The 19,702-nt window shown below is 42.9% G+C and overlaps 1 protein-coding gene across 1 annotated transcript; it reads left to right on the top strand.

Moving 5' to 3' along the window:
• Positions 1-3,381: 3,381 nt before the first annotated feature.
• Positions 3,382-16,807, top strand: ACTA2 (actin alpha 2, smooth muscle). The gene is made up of 8 exons (XM_065922860.1): positions 3,382-3,536; positions 4,893-5,021; positions 7,916-8,026; positions 10,037-10,121; positions 10,499-10,660; positions 12,370-12,561; positions 13,851-14,032; positions 16,516-16,807. The coding sequence occupies exons 1-8, from the start codon at positions 3,408-3,410 to the stop codon at positions 16,657-16,659; spliced, it is 1,134 nt and encodes a 377-aa protein (XP_065778932.1). The 5' UTR covers positions 3,382-3,407; the 3' UTR covers positions 16,660-16,807.
• The last annotated feature ends 2,895 nt before the right edge of the window (positions 16,808-19,702 follow it).

The following is a 19,702-nucleotide window of genomic DNA, read 5'->3' as shown; positions in this document are numbered from 1 at the left end:
AAAACAAAGCTAAGATGCAGCCTGTGTGGGGGAGGAAGGGGAGAGGAAGATGGAATGAAATCTATGAGTGTCACCTGCAAAATTTGTTTATACTAAACCAGCAGCCCCGGTCTTGCAGAGCATTTCAGAGGTGCAGTCTAGCTGTCTGCAGTCAGCTACATGGCGATGTATATTTAGACCCTGGAAACTCCAGTATCTGCTTGTGGTTCAGATTTGGTATGGGGAATTTTCACCGACTGTACATTTGGTGCAACTACGGTGTCTGACAGTGGATTTTAGAACTGAACAGAGGTTAGTTGCCTAGCCTTTGATATTGGCTCTTTGTGTATTTGCATCTGGGTTCCTCTGGCTCTCATTGGTGGTGTCTTCTATGGGAACGTCTCTTGAGTGTAACCGTGAGCTTGCAGTTCAGGGTATATGCGTCTCCCTTGGTTGGTTTGCAGCAGAGCATAGCAGGAACCCAGCTGAATCTTGGTGAATAAAGAGGGAGGGAGCTTGCATGCAACTGACAGCTGTTTGCATTTCAGCCTATGGGATGGTTTGCATTTCTCAGCCAGGCGGGACCACGGAGCCAGCCTCGCCACCCCAAGCTGATCTTCACTGTGAATCAGGGTTTGGCAGCTCCGGCACCGACTGGGGTTTTCACGCTAAGATTTTTCCTTCCATTTTGTGATTCATGACTAAATATGGTTTGTGTTTCAAGACCGTGGAGCTGGGAACTGCAGTGTTCCCCTCCCACTAACTCCTCATTTTTGGCACGAGTACACTCCAGTCAGTTGGAGCAAACCCCCCTGACCTGGGTGCCGTTCCAAGAGCAGACATTCTAGTGGGTTTTACCTAATTAGGAAATGCTTTGCTCCAAACCCAGCTGCTCATCAGGTTAGATAAGAGTTGTAAACCATTAAGCCAGCTTCTTTCTGGGGCATACAGATTTCTCTAACAACAGTGCTTGGTTTAGAGATTTAAAAATTCTTCCTAGACATCTTTTTTTTTTTTTTTTTAGTCAAATAAAAGCACATTTACTAAATTTTGAGATTTTCTTTTTCCTGCATATTGAGGGTCCAATCTATTTTTTTCTGCAGTGCATTCTAACACTCCCCCAAACCTTTCTCGCCCAAGGAAAGGGTTACTAAAGACCTGTATTCCTGGTGTCCACACCATCACATTTTCAAAGTCTTCTAATTCTGAATATTTTATCCTGTTTTCAGCTTTTCTTTTGATTTGGAAGCTCTGCTTAGCACATCCAGAGAGGGTACTGATCTGGTGCTGGCCACCTCTGACACTTGCCTTGGACTGCTTCTTCTGCGTCGTCTCCCTAAATTTCTCACCTCTCTTCTTACTTCTTGATCTGCTAGGAAGGAAGCCAAGTCACATGAGTGCCAAACACACTTCAGTGTCTGGAGAGGGAAGGGAAGGGTGGGAAAGGAAAGAGTCAGCCACTTATAAGTTACATTTTCTATTCTTACAAGTAGAATCTACAAGTTGAAGATCTCTGTCCTAAGCCTGGAAGTAGTGTGGAAAGGAAGCCAAGACAAGAAATAAAAAGATCTGGATAATGATAATAATCACACAATAATTATAATTTAAATTAATAATTTTAAAATAGTATTTACTGAGAATTCATAATGTATATGTCACTATCAATTATTTTAAATGCTTTAAAATATCTAATCCCCATAAGACTCTATGTACTACACATGGATTTTATTGTTCTTCCATAGATGGATAAAGAGACTGATTCAGATATGTTAAATAACTTACTAAATCACATAGCTTCTAAATGGTGAACTGCTAAGTCACTTCAGTCGTGTCTGACTCTGTGCGACCCCGTCCCTGGGATTCTCCAGGCAAGAACACTGGATGGGTTGCCATTTCCTTCTCCAATGCATAAAAGTGAAAAGTGAAAGTGAGTCGCTCAGTCAGGTCTGACTCTTCACGACCCCATCGACTGCAGCCTACCAGGCTCCTCCGCCCACAGGATTTTCCAGGCAAGAGTACTGGAGTGGGGTGCCATTGCCTTCTCCTCTAAATGGCGAAACCCACACTCAAATCCAGGCAGTGAGACTCCAGAGTCCAAGACCATAATCATCGGATGCTGTAATCTCTGCTGTCCCAGCTTTACCACTTTTGAGATCTGGACAAGTCACTTCAACTCCTTGAGTCTTGATTTCCTTGTCTGTCAGTTGGCAATGATAGTACATGTCCTGGATTTTAAGTTATGTCCTCTCAGGTGAGGTTCATGTTTTTTGGCAAATCACTTCCCCTGAGTTTTCTCATTTGTAGAAATGAGGATATTAAACAAAAATGTTCTCTAATAAGCCTTCAATTTCCTAAATATTTAAGTTGTTACTTTTGCTCCAACCTTCTAAATTTTGTCATGGGATTCAAGCTTAAACATGGGATATTTAAAATACTGTTTTCTTACTGAAAGAATATATGCTCAATTTATTTAGAAAATATTACAGAACCCAGGGTTTCATGTAAAACACCTAGAATATCCACTTCAAAAATAATCCCCATCAACATCTTGGTAAATATGATTAATCTTTTTCTAGTGCATAACAATGCATTTTTAATGGGATCATACAATGCATACCTTTAGCCTAGTATTACATAAGAATGACCTGTAACTTATCCTTTTATTTATGTTTCTTAAGGACAATAGAACATTCTACTGCCTGATATGTAATTTTTTGGACTCACTCTGCCTTGTTGGACTTAGAGGTTAGCAGTTTCTTATAAATGGAATGACTGTGACCCCTAAGATTTTAAGCACCTCCGTAAGACATTTTGATTGGTTCCTCAGGGCTTTAATTTTACCCTTGTGTAAAATTAAAGTCCCTAGGATCCAAAAGAGAATATTCTTTTAAACTTTTTTTTTACATGAAACGTTTCAGTATTTCCAAAATTTCCCATGCTGCTCATTCCTCAACATCTACTTTTTTGGAAAAAAATTTTAATTTATAGCATATCTAGAAAAATATGAGTATGGGTGTATACAGACAGCAAATTCTAGGTACTTCATTAACAAATGATGGGTGATTTGTCCCTGGGAGATCAGATCTTATGGACTAACATTGCATCTGTGCTCTGAAGCAGTTCATTCCTTCACTTGCTTAGTCAATCTTTAAAGTGCTTATGATGTTTCATAACACGTGATGTTCCTGTGCTGGAGAACTACTGTATGAATGAAGTCTGAGTTTAAGATTCCAGTCTAACGAAAGTGCTGTGAGATAAATGGAGTGTTAGATAAGAATCGGCAGGGGGCGCTCTAGGAGTACAGAGGAGGAGTCTCAACTCCCGCTGGAAGGTGGGAGTGGTCAGGTAAGCTCCAAGACTGCTGGATCACACCTGCGTTGGCTTCCTCCCTGATCCCTTTAGGACCCTGTGAAGCAGCTCCAGCCGAGATGTGCGAGGAGGAGGACAGCACCGCCCTGGTGTGTGACAATGGCTCTGGGCTCTGTAAGGCCGGCTTTGCGGGAGATGATGCTCCCAGGGCTGTTTTCCCATCCATCGTGGGACGTCCTCGACATCAGGTGAGCAAAATTCTCTCTGAAACAGAGAGAAACAAAGCCATATAGATTTGGTCCCTCTATGTCTCTGTGTCCATGGGTATTCATAGATTGTTGCTCTCTGCCCAGAAATTATGTAACTTTGTTGGAAATGTACCTCTGATGACTGATGTCCAGAGATAAGTGCCAATTCCCTATATATTGCTGACAGATTACCTGGTGGGAGACTTTTTTTTTTTCTCATAAATTCAGAAAGTCTGACTTTTTTTCATAAATCCTTTTTGTCTAAATGTAACCGTGGTCATCAGCATCAGAAATATTTATGGGTTATCTGATGTATTTCATAGCTACTCTATGTAAAGAAACTACAGTAAAAGATCAGGTTGCTCATTATCAAAGAACCCAATGTGAAATGAAAGTAAGCACTGTTACCTAATGTAATTTTACACCTGTTAGGTGTCAACTAAATACATGTGGATAGACATATGGTAATTTTACATAACATTATATAGAAAGAAAATATGGATGGCAGCCACAGGGTAAAAGGTGAGAGCTTCATCCCAGAAATTCTCCTTTCACATCAGAAATGTATTTTGCACACTGAGCCTATCTGATTGATAGTTAGGCTTTTGATTTGGCATCAATTCACAAGAAGACAGTGAAAGAACTCTGTCTCTTTGTTAAACTTTTACAACCAAGATATTTTGCAAAAATCACTTCTTAAGGAACTATAGGAGCCCCACCTGTTTTGCAATTCTGTCACTCCAATGCAATTTTAAATTTTAGTCATGAGGGTTCTTTTTTTCTAAAGAGTCACATTAATGACTAAAAAAATGCATTCCACTAGTTTAGGCAGATAGCGTAATATTGATCAGTATGATTTTATCTATTAGAAACTGAGTGGTTATTTGTAGAAATAATGCTTTTGCTTATAATGGTTAGATATGCTCTTGAGTAGGTGACAATTCCAAACGTACAGTTTAAAGGATTCATGAGAGGCAAAATGCCATTTAGCTAAAGTGCAAATTTTGTATATCCATTCAACAAATAATGATGGAGTGCCAGATACACGCCAGGAAATTTGTCATGGTGGCGAACAAGACAGATACCATCTTTGCTCTAAGCGAGCTCATGAAGGAACACAGGAGAGAAATGACAACGTCGCCTCACCCTCAAGGTTCTCTGCTATCTGTAGGCCTGTTCAGGCCTGTTTCAAATCACCTAAGGGGTGTTTCCTAAGAGCTCAGTAACAATAGGATCAGCAGGTCATGGCTGATATTGGAAGGACTTGCACTGCAATGATTTAACCCTTTGTGTCTGGACAGTAGTCAGTTCACCAGTTCTGAGAGAGGCTGACTTGTCATGTGTTGAACTTTTTAGGGGGTGATGGTGGGAATGGGACAGAAAGACAGCTACGTGGGCGATGAAGCACAGAGCAAAAGAGGAATCCTGACCCTGAAGTACCCGATAGAGCATGGCATCATCACCAACTGGGACGACATGGAGAAGGTACTGGGAGAGGTCTGAGTGGCTCCTGCGGCCCGGGTCTCAAACGTCCGGCTGCCGCTGGGGAAAAGGACAGGCTCACTTTGCCTGGCTGTGCTTTTACTTGTTGGTGTTCCTTCTAGATTATTTCTAACTGAATTTTAAAAATTCTGAACCTTATCTATTTATTTAAAAAAGCAAATTCCTTGACTAAGAGGGTTTATAAACCAATTAGAGGCAGATGGGCTTCCCAGGTGGCGCTAGTGGTGAAGAATCCGCCTGCCAGTGCAGGAGATGCAAGAGATGTGGGTTCATTCCCTGGGTGGGGAAGATCCCCTGGAGGAGGAAGTGGCAACCCACTCCAGTATTCTTGCCTGCAGAATCTCACGACTCTCTCTCTCTGAAGTGAGTCGGACACAACTGAGCGACTAAGCAGAGCACAGAGGGAGCTAGCTCTAAAAATGAGAACAGTAGTTCTTTGACAGTGGTGGGAATTATAGCCTATTACTCAGACAACTGACTTGCCCTCCAAGGACAAGCACTGTATGGGCTGCAAACAGGAGAACAAGGGATGGAAGAGCTGGGAAGAGCCTTCACCCACTCGTTCCTGAAAGTTTTTCATTAATTTACCCTGAACATTAAAAAAAGCTAGTTGTTCTTTTTTTTTTTTTGCTTTTAGTTTTCCCTGTAGAAAAGTGGCTGTGACATTGTATATTTGGTACATTCCTAAAATGTCCCTCAACATAGGAAGCACAAGCAACCAACACAAATTTTTAAATAAACAGTTCAAAAAGCTATCTCCCTGAGTTACGTTAAGTTGAAGTCTTTCTCTCCCAGAACCATAGAGAAGAGCTAATGAGAAGCGTTAAATCCGAGGGTTTTGATGTTTGCTCTCAAGCATCATGGAAACAAAGTGAACAAAGAAAAACCAGAAGAAATAATGAGAAAGTGACTTAAAATTTTTAAATGCAGCAAATATGTTAGAACCAGAAAATCTGGATTTTTATGTCTCTGTCAGCTCCACACACACAGATGCACACATACTCTCTCTCACAATTTTAAAAGAAACTAGTGTTGCTAGAATTTATCAGTGATAATGCTGAAACCTTTGCTGCTCTACAAAAAAATGTGTTTCATTATGTTTGCTGAGTCTAAGGGTCTGGATTTGGTTAAGACTGCAGTAGGCACTGAGGAGGAGATAATAATAGTGATGAGAAAATTTGCTTTTAAGACTTTCTCCATGGAGCTGGCAGCATCACAGAAGGGATACACCTGGAGAAAAACAAATGAAGCATACTGTCATTTCTAAAATGTAAAGTGTCTTCTGGAGAGAGAGAGAGAAGAAGAGAGAAAGAGTGGGGCGAGATAGAGATTGGTTGGTTTCTAACGATGTTTTAGAGTATCCATGGTATATAATAAGATTGGCAGCGCTTCTTTTCTTTCTTTTTTAACTTCCTGACCACTGTGCCACTTTTACTCCATCAAAGGAATAGAACTTTCAGGAGTCTCATTTCCTTTCTAGAAACCGCAAACTCAAAACCAAAGAAACTGCAACAAGATAAAGAATCTTTAAAGTCAATCTAGCTTTTGTTAATGTACAGACTTTCACTAGCAGTTCTTGTTTTTATTTTGTTTTAATTCTGAGTGAATTTAATATTTCAGGCACTAGCCGAGAATGTTGGGGCTTTTAAAAACAATCAATCAACTGAACTTTTTTCACAATGGTTTGTCCTTTATGGCGTCCAGGGTTAAAAAGGATGCTTACAGAGAACTCTACTCAATATTCTACAATAACCTATATGGCAAAAGAGTTTGAAAAAATATATATATGTATAACTGAATCACTTATCTGTATATCTGAAACTAACACAATATGGTAAATTGATTATACTCCAATATAAAATAAAAACTAAATTACAAAAAGAAACAGCTCAGAAAATAAAAATGAAGAGCATGCTTAACCATGAAGCAAACACAAGCATGTTCAAAGTACATCATGCTAGAAACAGGCACTGGCTTTTTGGGGAAACACCTGAAAGCCAAGGTCTGTCCATGAATGAAAAGTCCAGTGTGTGCCAGCCAAGGTAAGCTTCTTTCAACCCTGGGGAGCAAAGAGAGGAATGAAGGGGTGGAAAAATTCCCTTAAATATTAAAAATAACCATTAGGTTTTCAGATCTGCTTCATGCACCCGTTCATATAGTCATTCATTTGTCCTCTTACTTGCTACACTAAGTCATTTGCCCTTGAATACTAATTAAAGTGGGGGCTTTCCTGTGGCTCCCGCTTGCAATGCAGGAGACACAAGAGACACGGGTTTGATCCCTGGCTCAGGCAGGTCCCCTGGAGGAGGAAATGGAAACCCACTCCAGTATTCTTGCCAGGAAAATCCTGTGGATAGAGAAGCTTGGTGGGCTACAGTTCACGGGCTTGCAAAGGGTTGGACATGACTTAGTGAACACCAGTGGGTAAAGGAGATAGAGTTGAGTAATGGGCCAGGCCACTGGGCTAAATAGTAACTCTAGGGTTCCCTGATCTAAGTCTCACAAAGACATGAATTATTTTTATATTCCCCATGGACAGATTGTTGCAGAGAAGGGTTAAAATTTGCCTACTATTAGCAAGAAGTGCTTAAGCCAGGATTTGAACCCAGGTTTCACTCCAGAGCCTATGTCCTTAACCACTACCCTACCCTGCCTCGTAGACCTGGGTTGGGGTTTTTGCTCATTCACTTACGAGATGTGAATTCTCGGGTAGGTTCCTTGTAATCTTTAAGCCTGAGTCTCTGCGCGTGTGAAAACGTGGACACATAATGAGCACTTGTGTTTGGACCTGATTTCGTGTGCTCATTCTGGACCCTTTCTGAGGACTGTCGTGCCTCTGCTGCGTCTCACTGTTGTGCTTTTCCTCGGTCCCCTAGATCTGGCACCACTCTTTCTACAATGAGCTTCGTGTTGCCCCTGAAGAGCATCCAACCCTGCTCACTGAGGCACCCCTGAACCCCAAGGCCAACCGGGAGAAGATGACCCAGGTAAATACCACTCTAGGACCCAGCACTTTGGGGCTTGAAGGAAGTCCTTGAAGGGGGTTGTACAGAATAGCAGATAAAAGGCCCACCCAACAGTCCGCTCACAGGCTGACGACTTTCCTGGATTCCCAAGGCCACAGGCATCAGACACCCTTACTGCAGGAATGGCCCCTTGACTCCAAGAGCAATAGGGAATTTTCCAGATTTAACTGAAAAGGCCACATGTTTAGGTTTAAAACTTCTAAGGAGAAGTCATTTCAAAATGCAGGATAACATACAATGGGGAATTTTGGTCCTAGAGTCAGATCCCAGTTTGAAAATTCGATCTGTCACTTATCAGCTGTGTGACTTTAAAATAGACACTTAATTTTCATAGACTCAGTTTCCTTGTCCATATATTGAGAATAATATTAGTACTATTATTTTTCAAGTGATTTGAAGATTAATGAGACAAATGCTAAATGTGTTTCATGGTACCTGGTATGATAAACACTAAACAGGTATTTATTATTATCTTTATTGTGACTTTCTGAAGCTCAGAGATGTTGGAACAGGAAACTATCTATTCCATCATCCAGACAAAGTTTCCAGTTTGGATGAGCAGCTTAATAAATACACCTAGTGTCAACTTCATGCTTGTTATAGTTAAGCAGTGGGCTCAGCATTTTATACAGATTGTCTCTTTAAATCTTAACTTAAAGCATGAGCTATTATCATCCTAATAATATAAATGAAGGCTTCCCTGGTGGCTCAGTTGATAAAGAATCTTGCCTGCAATTCAGGAGACCCAAGTTCTATTCCTGGGTCAGGAAGATCCCCTGGGGAAGGAAATAGTAACCCACTCCAGTATTCTTGCCTGGAAAATCCCATGGACAAAGGAGCCTGGTGGGCTATACTCCATGGGGTTGTAAGAGTCAGACTTAGCAACTAAACCACTGCCAATATAAATGAAGAATTTGAGACTCAAGTACATTAGGTGATGGTCCCAATGTCACACAGCTAGAAGTGTCAGAGCTTGGATTTGGCCCACAATCTTTTGACCTCAGAGAATAATAAACATAAATACTGCAGAGCCTTTTTCTTGGAAGAGCTCTGGATGCCTCATCAACACACTAGCAGCTGTTCTCTGCCGGGGAACATCTGAGTGTCTGGAAAGGGTTTATGACCCAAGAGATGCTGTTTCTCAAGGGAGTTTTTTTCCCAGTGAATGGTAAAAACGAATAGGTGGGAATTATGGCCGTCTAGCAAACTATGCTAGATGTTCACTCTGGTTAAATAGACCAGAGAGGGTTTTGCAGATGGAGATACGGAGGCCTATGGGCATCTCTGTGGGCATACATTTCTAACACGTGACCTGGAAGGGCTCTGGGGCTAACTATGCTGTGGATGGCATGAACTGCCACATCAACATTCATATTTGGTTCTCTGTCACCATCAGGCAGTTCTTTTCTTCCAGCAATCAGGTCTCCTTCACTGCCGCTAGAATGGCCTTAGACTCTAGGACTGACATTGACCCAGCAACTACAGAAAAAAGTTGAACAGATTAAATGGAATCTCAGACAGACCACAGAATGGGGTTCATCTCAACCAGTCTGAGCTTCAGTGGTTTAGGCTCCGTGATTTCACTGTTCAGGGCCTGGGTTCGATCCCTGGTTGGGGAACAAAGATCCCGCAGGCCGCCCACATTAGTCAGTTGTTAGTTTGGTGAATTCTCCAGGTCACGTTCAAGTCAGGGCCAGGACCAGAAACTAGACCCTCCTTATACCTGGCTGGTCACGTGTGCACACTGTCCCTCCCACCCCCCATGACACCAGGTCACCGGTATGGTGGTCTCTCCATTCACACCTTCCTTTCTCCTCGACCAGTAACCAAGGCTTCTCTGACCTCCTTGGCCTTAGTTTCCTCTACCCAGAACCAGGCCGGCCCATCTGCAGTCATCAGCAAGATGCTCTCTTGTGCATTCTTGGTGATACTGGCAGCATCATTAACTCATCTCTTTGGCTTGCTTTGCAGATTATGTTTGAGACTTTCAATGTCCCAGCCATGTATGTGGCTATTCAGGCGGTGCTGTCCCTCTATGCCTCTGGACGTACAACTGGTAGGTGGCTGGGCAGGGTGAAAGCCCTGGCTGAGTACACCATCAGTTACAGGATTGAATGGTTTATGAACACGTGTGTTCTGATGGACTGGGGGTTATTTAGAATTGACAGAGTTAACTCCTGCCCCTTGAGGGCTTTTTCTCAAATTTAAAAATAAACCCTTTAACTTGTATTTCCAGGAGGACTTCTATTGTTTCCCTCTTCCTGTTCTTTTTTTTTCCTTTTCTTTTCCTAGCCCTGCCTCAACTCTCTTTTCCTATCAAATGCCTTCCTTCCTTTCAAATAAAAGGCTTAGAAATTCCCCTTCTACTAGACCAGTAAGTGATCATACACCAGTTCCCCTGGTTGACTATTATCCTGCACAACTGTCCCCCAGGCATTGTGCTGGACTCTGGAGACGGTGTCACCCACAACGTGCCCATCTATGAGGGCTACGCCCTGCCCCACGCCATCATGCGTCTGGACCTGGCTGGCCGAGATCTCACCGACTACCTCATGAAGATCCTGACCGAGCGAGGCTATTCCTTCGTGACCACTGGTGAGGCCTGAGGGACATAAAGGGAGGGGGCATAGGGGCGGGGTGTTCTTCCCTGACGTGGTGACTATCCCAGGAAACTATGGGAGGGAGCCTTGCAGGTGGGGAGACCTGACTCTAATGCTCAGGGCAAGGCTCTGAGTATTTTGCTATGTGTAATCACAAAATGATTACACCATTTCCTGGAGAAGAATAGTTTTAACCATCAGGTATTATGAGCTAGTCAGAGTTGCAGTATTTGAACATTTTTTTAATCTCTTTCATTCACACATAGAGACTGAAAATAAGGGAGGGATTGGGAGATTGAGATCAACATATATACACTATTGATCCTATGTGGAAAGTAGATAGCTAGTGAGAACCTGCTCTATAGCACAGGGAACTCTACTTGATACTCCACAGTGACCTGAATAGGAAGGAAATCCAAAGAAAAAGAGGGAATTATATGTGTATGTATAGCGGAAACACTGGTGTGCAGTGGAAACTAGTACAACATTGTAAAGCAACTATAGTCCAAAAAAATTAATTTATAAAAAGCCTGAAAATAGTGTGGCATGGTGATTGGCAGTCTTTGGAGAAATCTCGACAGGGCTCGGGTCCCAGTTCTGCCACTCACTAGCTGTGCGACCTTGGACTAGATGCCCAAGTCCACTAAGCCATAGGCTCTCCATCTGTAAAATGGGAGTGATCATTTACTCTTTCTCACAAGGATGTTGGGAGTAGTAAATGAGATCATGCACGTGGACTTCCTGGTCCTGAGGAAGCATGAGATACTTGTTAGTGATTAGTAATACCAACCCAGCAGACAACGGCATGTTTGTCTTCCGACTAAACTGGCGGCCTTGGTCTCTCTCTATGAGAGGCAGAGGCAGACAGTCCTAGAGACATCAGGACGAACTCAGTGCCCTGGCTGCCTGCCCTTCCCTTGCCAATTTGCTCTTGTCCAAATGTTTAGGTTTCTGGACATGCCCAAGACTTATCCTAGACTCTAAATTTGAGCCCTGATTATTTAAAAATCTCCTTCTGGGATAGAGAGTTGAATGAATTCTGCCCTTCTCTGCCCACTCTGAGGAATTCCAAGATGCCTCCAAAAAGTTCCCAGGGGCCCGGATAAAACCAATAGTTTAGAACTTCAGAGGACAGGAGTCGGAAAGGGGTCAGCCCACCCACTTCTTCCATGCACCACTGGGACCTTCTCTACCGGGACTGGTCCTGGGCCTCTTTCTGGAAGGTGATGAGTTTTCCAAGGACTTGAGTTGGAATCCACCTGGGTCAGACAACATGGGTCTTCAGAGCTTTTTAAAACTGTAGGTGCTTCTAAGGGACTGTTTTGGCATGAATCTTCCTGGTCAACTGAAAATAATAAACTATTGTATAGCATGTATAACAGAGAGTCATTAATTTATCATGCAAAAAAGTTAACGTCCGAAAGGATTCCTGCTCTTGGTCTGTCGCTAGCCAGCTCATTTTCATCCTGTCATGCACTGTCCAGACATTATCTGCTTAGAAGTTTCTCTATGTGAAGCACTTTGCTGGGAAGAGAAGTGGTTCCCTAGTGGACCTATAATTTAACTGTCCTCATGGATTTGGGGTTGCAGAATAGAATATACACTTTCAGGGAGAAACCTGTATTGTAAGACAGTAGGGCAGGTGGATATTTACCATCTGTGCCAATCTCAAGGTTGGCCACCATGTTTATATCTCATTGACAGCTGAGCGTGAGATTGTCCGGGACATCAAGGAGAAGCTGTGCTACGTAGCCCTGGACTTTGAGAATGAGATGGCCACTGCCGCATCCTCCTCCTCCCTCGAGAAGAGCTATGAGCTGCCTGACGGGCAGGTGATCACCATCGGGAATGAGCGTTTCCGCTGCCCTGAGACCCTGTTCCAGCCCTCATTCATCGGTAGGCAGCACACCCGGGGAGAGCCTCCTCCTCTCCTTCCACCAGCCGGTCTCAGCCCCCAGCACCTTCTGCGTGTGGCCACATGTGACAGGGGCCAAAAAAGCCAAGGGTGCCTCTGAGCCAGGGCAAGGGAAAGAATATCACGTTTTTAAAGTGAGAAGACATCAAGAAGCCATGAAAGGAGTTTTCTTCTTAAGAAAACATTGTCTAGGTTGTAGTCTAGCTGAAGCATTCTTGGTGTATGGTTTATGGTGAAAGAATCAGATACTGTCCGTGCTTAGGAGATAGCGGAGCCACCGGAAGGATGGGTTGAATGCTGAGTCTGGAAATAACGGGGAAAAGAAAAATGGAAATGTCTGTTCCTACATTAGCATTGACCTTGGGAGACAGGTTAGCATAGTTGTTTATAGAGAGGTGACCCTGGGTGTGAATCTTAGTTCTCCTTTCATAATTTTGCCTCCTGGGGCCTCATCTGTAAAATGTCTTCATTTGTAAAATGTGTCCTCATCTTTAAAATGAGATGTGTGTGGGGGCGGGGTCGCTAAGTGCCCTCAATGCTGATTAGATATTCAGTTCAGTTCAGGTGAGTCGCTCAGTCGTGCCCGACTCTTTGCGACCCCATGGACCGTAGCATGCCAGGCCTCCCTTTCCATCACCCACTCCCGGAGTTTACCCAGACTCATATTGGCAGTAATCAATTACTAAGCATGATTAGTATTATATCATAAAACTGTAAAAGATGAAGAGCCATCTGGAGGTTCTTTTCAAAAGACCCATGTCAGAAATTAACAAGAAATTCAGACAAAAAAAATATTATCAAGATTGAAGAAAAACGAGGCTTTGTCCAAATAAAGTGAAGCATATTTCGAATGTTCCAGCACCATTTAGCTTTGAGGGGTGAGAACAAGACAGCAGTCAAGGAGAGATTTAGGAGTTCTGAGCAACAGCTGTGGCGTTAGCTCAGCCTGGGACCTTCTCAAGGCTTTGGGAATTTGAAGACTTTGCTTTTTATTTGAATCACTTATAGTAGTGAGTCTATTAAGGCTTAGGACTGTGATATTGTAGCCTCTCACCCTTTCAGAGAACGAAGCAGGGCTTCCTCCCTAGACAAATGGTAGGAGGACATGGGACATTTCAAGTGTCTTTCAGTCCTGAGATGGTGGCTCCTAGAACACTGTGCCTGCCAAGCTGTGGTCCAGTGTAAGATCATCCAGTTGCTCATATCGTCTTCCATGTCAGCCTGGGTTTTCTTTATCACCCAAGGACAACAACCTGTGTCTCTTTTTCAGGGATGGAGTCTGCTGGCATCCATGAGACCACATACAACAGCATCATGAAGTGTGATATTGATATCAGGAAGGACCTCTATGCTAACAACGTCCTCTCCGGGGGTACCACCATGTACCCCGGCATTGCTGACCGCATGCAGAAAGAGATCACGGCCCTGGCCCCCAGCACCATGAAGATCAAGGTAAAGTTCTGTGACAGACCCTTATATGCTGCTGGCAATGCCAAGCTTGTAACCAGAAGTGAAGGATTCTTCAGAGGCTACATCTTGATTGCATACACTTATGGGTCTTAGAGCTAGGCAGTGGGTAAAAGTCCTCAAGTATCAGACTTTTAAGTGTCTAAGTCAGTTCCATTCATAGAAGAGTTGAATTATCTTGTACAAAGTTTAATCAATACTTATCCATGTCAGTCAGCTACTTTCAGCAGATGCAGGAAAAGGTCAATAGAGCCACTCATGTGCCCATATCTCATTGAAATACACAATACGTTTGTTTTTCCTCATCATTAAAGTAGTGCATCTCATGTATAGAACATTATAAACATTACAGATGAGCCAGACCTTTCTAAACAGGTATAAATCCTGCTTAGAATTCAGTAGAATACTCTTCTTTCAGTACTAAGTGTGATTCCATCTCAGCAGCCAGGAATCGGAACTTTATCTTCATCCCTCTTTCTGATGCCCCTTTTGAAACAAGCGCTCCAAAGTGCAGCATGACCCCAGGATGGCCTGACTCACTCCCTGAGCCAGCAGGACCCCTACGTTGTGTGTGTTTTGAGTCAGTCAGAGGAACTCAGATTAAAAGGCTATCATTCTTTGGAGGCAAGCTGACACGTGGCTGGTGACTTCGCAAAGGCTACTGTTACTCTGAAATCAGGAGGCCAGGCTGGGACCCTCTGATCCATGTCCCAGGGAGCGGGAGAAAGGGCCCTCGGGGTGCAGTTCACACACACGAGAGGCATTCAGACAAGTTCTCTGTTATTTGCATGCCCGTCTCTTTTTTTATGGAAAGAGTCTGCAGCTAATGTAACAGGGTGTGCTAGACTGAAGCACACTCTCTCTCCACATTACAGGCGAGGAAGGACTGTGGAGTGAGAGAGAGGCTGTTTTCTGAGGATGTGTATTTCTCGGATGATAGACACCCAGCCAGAGTTGGGTAGTTTCTAGTTCTCCAATCCTGGAGTCTTGAATAGAAATAAGTGTAGAATTTTGAGCTCCAGTGTGGTGAGAGCAAACCATTGAAAACCTGGGACAGTAAGATGATGACATTATGGGAAATTGAAACTGAATGGGGTTGGGGGTGGTCTGTAGGGATTCTGTACTGTCTGTACCACTCGTATGTAAATCTAAAAGTATCTAAAACTGAAAGATTATTTCCAAAACAAAACAGAAAGAAAAAACACCTGGGAGAGGTCCAGGTTTGCATATTGGGTCTGACATGTACAGTCAGTGTGACCAAGGTCAATTACTTAAACCTCACTCAGTCTGTTTCCTCATTTAGAATATGGGACAGATTCAGTACTTACTCTTCAAAGTGGTTATGAAGATTAAATGAGATAGTACATGTAAAATGCTGGGCAAAGTGCTTGGCAGATAAGTGCTCAGTAAATATCAGCTACTTGTATTAAAAATAAATGTTCAACCAGAGCTCAAGGAATAAAGAGAAATTAAACCCTTTCACCACAGTTTCAGAAATATCTTATCTATTGGCCAAGTGTCAATATTTATTTCTACCTAAGTATCCAAATCTGATGTGGAATTTAGACTTACTCATCTCTAGCTAGTTTTAGACCCAGAGAGCAGAGGTCAAAGTAGATGAACCCTTGTTCAGAATCACTGCTCTCTGGGTCTAAACCATTCATTGATTTAAGAAACATCAACATGTCCTTGCGTGCCAGGCCCGTTCATGCGGGTAGCGCCAGCCAATGCAAGCTTAGCTGACACCTATCCCAGGGGTATCTTCATCCCAGCAATGGACCCCTCAGTGTTAAACAGTGCATCTTGGTAGACTTAATCAGGTCTTACAGTAAGTTCCTTTATGGTCAGAAATTCTGACCCAGTTAAAAGTTCCTCTTGAAGTTGCTGGTGTTTGTGTCCACAGAGTGTACTTGTTGCGCTGAACTCTGAAGAACAGCTGATAGGAATCAGGGGCAATGTCAGGGCTTACGTGGAGGTTGTGTAGAATTGGGGGCCAACTCTCCGTTTGCCTGATGGTAGACTGAATGAAGCTGAAGTGTCAGAAGTTTCCGAGTAGATAGTTTAGCAGCAGTCCCCAACCTTTTTGGCATCAGGGACCAGTTTCATCGAAGACAATTTTTTCCACGGACTGGGGGTTAGGGGATGGTTTCGGGATGACTCGAGTGCATTTCATTTATTATGTGCTTTATTTCTGCTGTTATTACATTAGCTCCACCTCAGATCGTCAGGCATTAGATCCCGAGGGTTAGTGACCCCTGGTATAAAAGGAAGCCGGGAAACCAAAGGTGCTCATTGAGGAATCTCTAAATCCACAGCTATTCACATCCCATGGGTTAGGGTTCAATTTCAGCATCTAACAGCCAAGACTGTCCCATGAAAGTTCAGCCAGGGACACAAATCATGACCATGCTGGAATCCCCAATTTCCCTTCTAGTGCACTAATGGCCCTTTCTCATCCTGACCAACAGATCATCGCCCCTCCCGAGCGCAAATACTCTGTCTGGATTGGTGGCTCCATCCTGGCCTCCCTGTCCACCTTCCAGCAGATGTGGATCAGCAAACAGGAGTACGATGAGGCCGGGCCATCCATCGTCCACCGCAAATGTTTCTAAGACACAACCCCGCTCTCTGTCTGTCTCTATACACACTGTGAATGTTCTGTGGAATAATGCCTTCAATTCTTTTCCAAAGCATTCCTAGTCCAAGCTCTGACTCGTTACCTATGTGTTTTTTAATAAATCTGAGATATGTTACCTATAATCTGTAGCCTTGGCTTCGGATCAGCATCAGGCTGATCACGTGGTTTTTGTTAGCCGGACCTCACCTGTTATGGAGTGGCTCCCTCTAGTGGTGCATCTGGGGACGCGACAACCAGGGTGTGTAAGTTTCCCAGGAAAAACTGCAATTACATTAAGTTGGGAAGCGCTGTACCTGGGGAAAATTTGAAGATACACAGGAGATAAACATAAACATAGATTAAAGTGTATCAATAGGATAGTGCATACTGACTTCGAAACCTGCTGAGTCATTAAATAACTTTGCTCTCTATAACCGCTGGACTGATAGCCTGTGTACACATACATATATATTATACATATATATGACTTTTTATATATGAAATATTAAACTTAGATATATTTTAAATAGTGTGACTATATTTAGTGTAAATATATTTTAAAAAGTGTGACTTTTAAGTTTACCAGGGGAAATACAGATTTTTAAAAAACAGAAAGAAACACTGCTAAAATCTCACTACCCATCTAAAGCATCTGTTTCCCTTCTCCTGATCAATACCTGTCTCTGAAAATGATGCTACAGATACATTCAGGCTGGAAGGGATGGGAAAAATAACCATACTTTGCAAGTACTACCGGTGTCAATCATCACACTAAGGGGTTTACACATATCTCCACTCATTTGTTCTTCAGAACTCTTCGGGGAAAATATTATCATGTCCATTTTATTTTATTTTGACGTTAATTTTTTATTGAAGTATAGTTGACTTACAATGTGTTAGTTTCAGGTATACATCAAAGTGATTCTATTATGCACACAAATGTATCTATTCTTTTTCAGATTCTTTTCCCTTATAGGTTATTACAAAATATTGAGTATAGTTCCCTGTACTACACAGTAGGTCCTTGTTGGTTATCCATTTTATATGTAGCAGTGTGTGTGTGTTAATCCTAAACATTTTATAGAGAGAAAAACAGCAGGTGTTCCCTTAATATGAAATTATATAGGAGAGCTGCCAAGTTCTCTTTTACCCATCTGGCCCAAGAGGTACAAAGACATATAAAAGTATTTTCCTGCCCTTAAGCATTTTGTTTCAAAGCGCTTTTCTTCCCAGGCTGCTTTACATCCTCCAAGGTCCCCAGTTCAGTGTCGCTTATCCTCCTGAGGACAGCTGCCACTCATTGTCTTTGGGAATGAGGGAGTGGGTCTCCATCCATGGCAGCATCTCACTACAGAGAACTCAGAGCCAAAGACTGAATGCCTTTTTGATCCAGAAAATCTCCTGGTCTTCTCTGCCCTATAGCTTGACCTAATTAAATCAGTACTACAAATAATAAGAGCTGGCATGTGCTGGGTCCCTGTCATGACCAGATCCTGCCAAGCCCTTTGTATCAGGATCTCATTTTATCCTGCAACAGATCTATGGAGTAGATATTCTCACTGTCTTCTTATGGATGGAACAATCCAATGTCATACTACTGGCAGAGATGGGACTTGGGTTTGGTTCCAAATCTATACTCTTAGTATTTAGGCCAGCATTTCTCAAAGAACAGTTCACACAGGTCAACCTCATCGGAGGCGCATCTTTTAAAAGATAATTAATTATGTGTTTATTTTTGGCTGTCCTGGGTCTTCGTTGCTGCATGGGCTTTTCTCTAATTAAAGCAAGCAGGCTTCTCATTGCAGTGGCTTCTCTTGTGCCAACCCTGACTGTGAAATTGGCAGACAGATTCTTTACCACTGAGCCACCAGAGAAGCCACCGAGGGCTCATTTTAAATGGGCCGATTTCTGGGAAACCCAAAGCCTGCAGAACAAGGATGTCTGGAACTGTGGTTGGGAACTTGAGCTTTAATCAGATTTCCCTGGTGATTCTTTCGCGCATCAAAACTTGAGAACCGCTGTAAAATGCTAGGATTGAAATATTTCAGTTGTAAATTTATGCTTACCAGGCAAGGCACTTCATACCCACCAAATTGGAACTTAACGATTAATATACAGATATTTGGAAACAGATCACAGTCATAATTGAGACAAAAATCACCAACCATTTCATAGTCCCTGCGGGGTTCGGGTAAAGTGAGCCAAGTTGACTGTACTGTTGTACTTCATATTCACCACCAGAGGGCGCAAGCTCTCTGTTAAAGGCAAGGGCGTCTAGAACAAAGTATCTAGAAACTGGCGTGGCCAGAGGTAAAAATCAGGAAAACCAGAACCACCCGCTGAATGTGCATTAGTGAAATGTTCTTTCTATATGAGCACCCCGAGGTAGTGCCTAAGCCCCTTCTTCCAGTCGTAGATCGGTAATTCCTCCCTTTGATTCCGCAGATGCTAATGACGTGAAGGGCTGGACAGGTGAGAGTCCCTTGTTGAGCCTCACATGAATCTCCAGAGGAGGGAAACCGAACAACAGACAGGCTCGGCTGCCTCCTGAGTCCTCTTCTCTCCCCAAACTCTAACCTTCCTTCCGTGACCACAGATTGTCCCACAACAGGCTTATATAGCCCTTGGGGAGGACCTGGATTTTTAGTAACATTTACTCACATCATGCAAGCTCTGCTGTGAGCATATGAGCAAGAGAAAACATTATTTTTGAAAAACAAATAATTCTGTTATTTCTGAAGCATCGTTTGTGTAGTCAGGCTGAGCTTGAGTGTTTTTTAGCAGGATTTCAAACAAAGAACATTCTGGAAGAGAAGTTGTGATTACTGTAATGGAGGGGGCTGTCTGGGCTAACACTCTCTATCTGCAACTAAGCTTATTCACAAAGATAGGACAAAAAAGGAGAGAGAGAAAAGGGGATGGGAAAGCTTGGGAGATGGTTCTTCTGCATCAGAATATGAAAACCAGATGGTTGTTTCATTCCTAGGAGAGCCAAGTCTATTCAGGTAGTGTTCAAAGGGCACATGCTAGAGATACAA

This window comes from Muntiacus reevesi, chromosome 2, assembly GCF_963930625.1.
Source record: "Muntiacus reevesi chromosome 2, mMunRee1.1, whole genome shotgun sequence".
NCBI classification, from domain to species: domain Eukaryota; kingdom Metazoa; phylum Chordata; class Mammalia; order Artiodactyla; family Cervidae; genus Muntiacus; species Muntiacus reevesi.
This window is presented reverse-complemented; position numbering and strand designations above follow the sequence as displayed.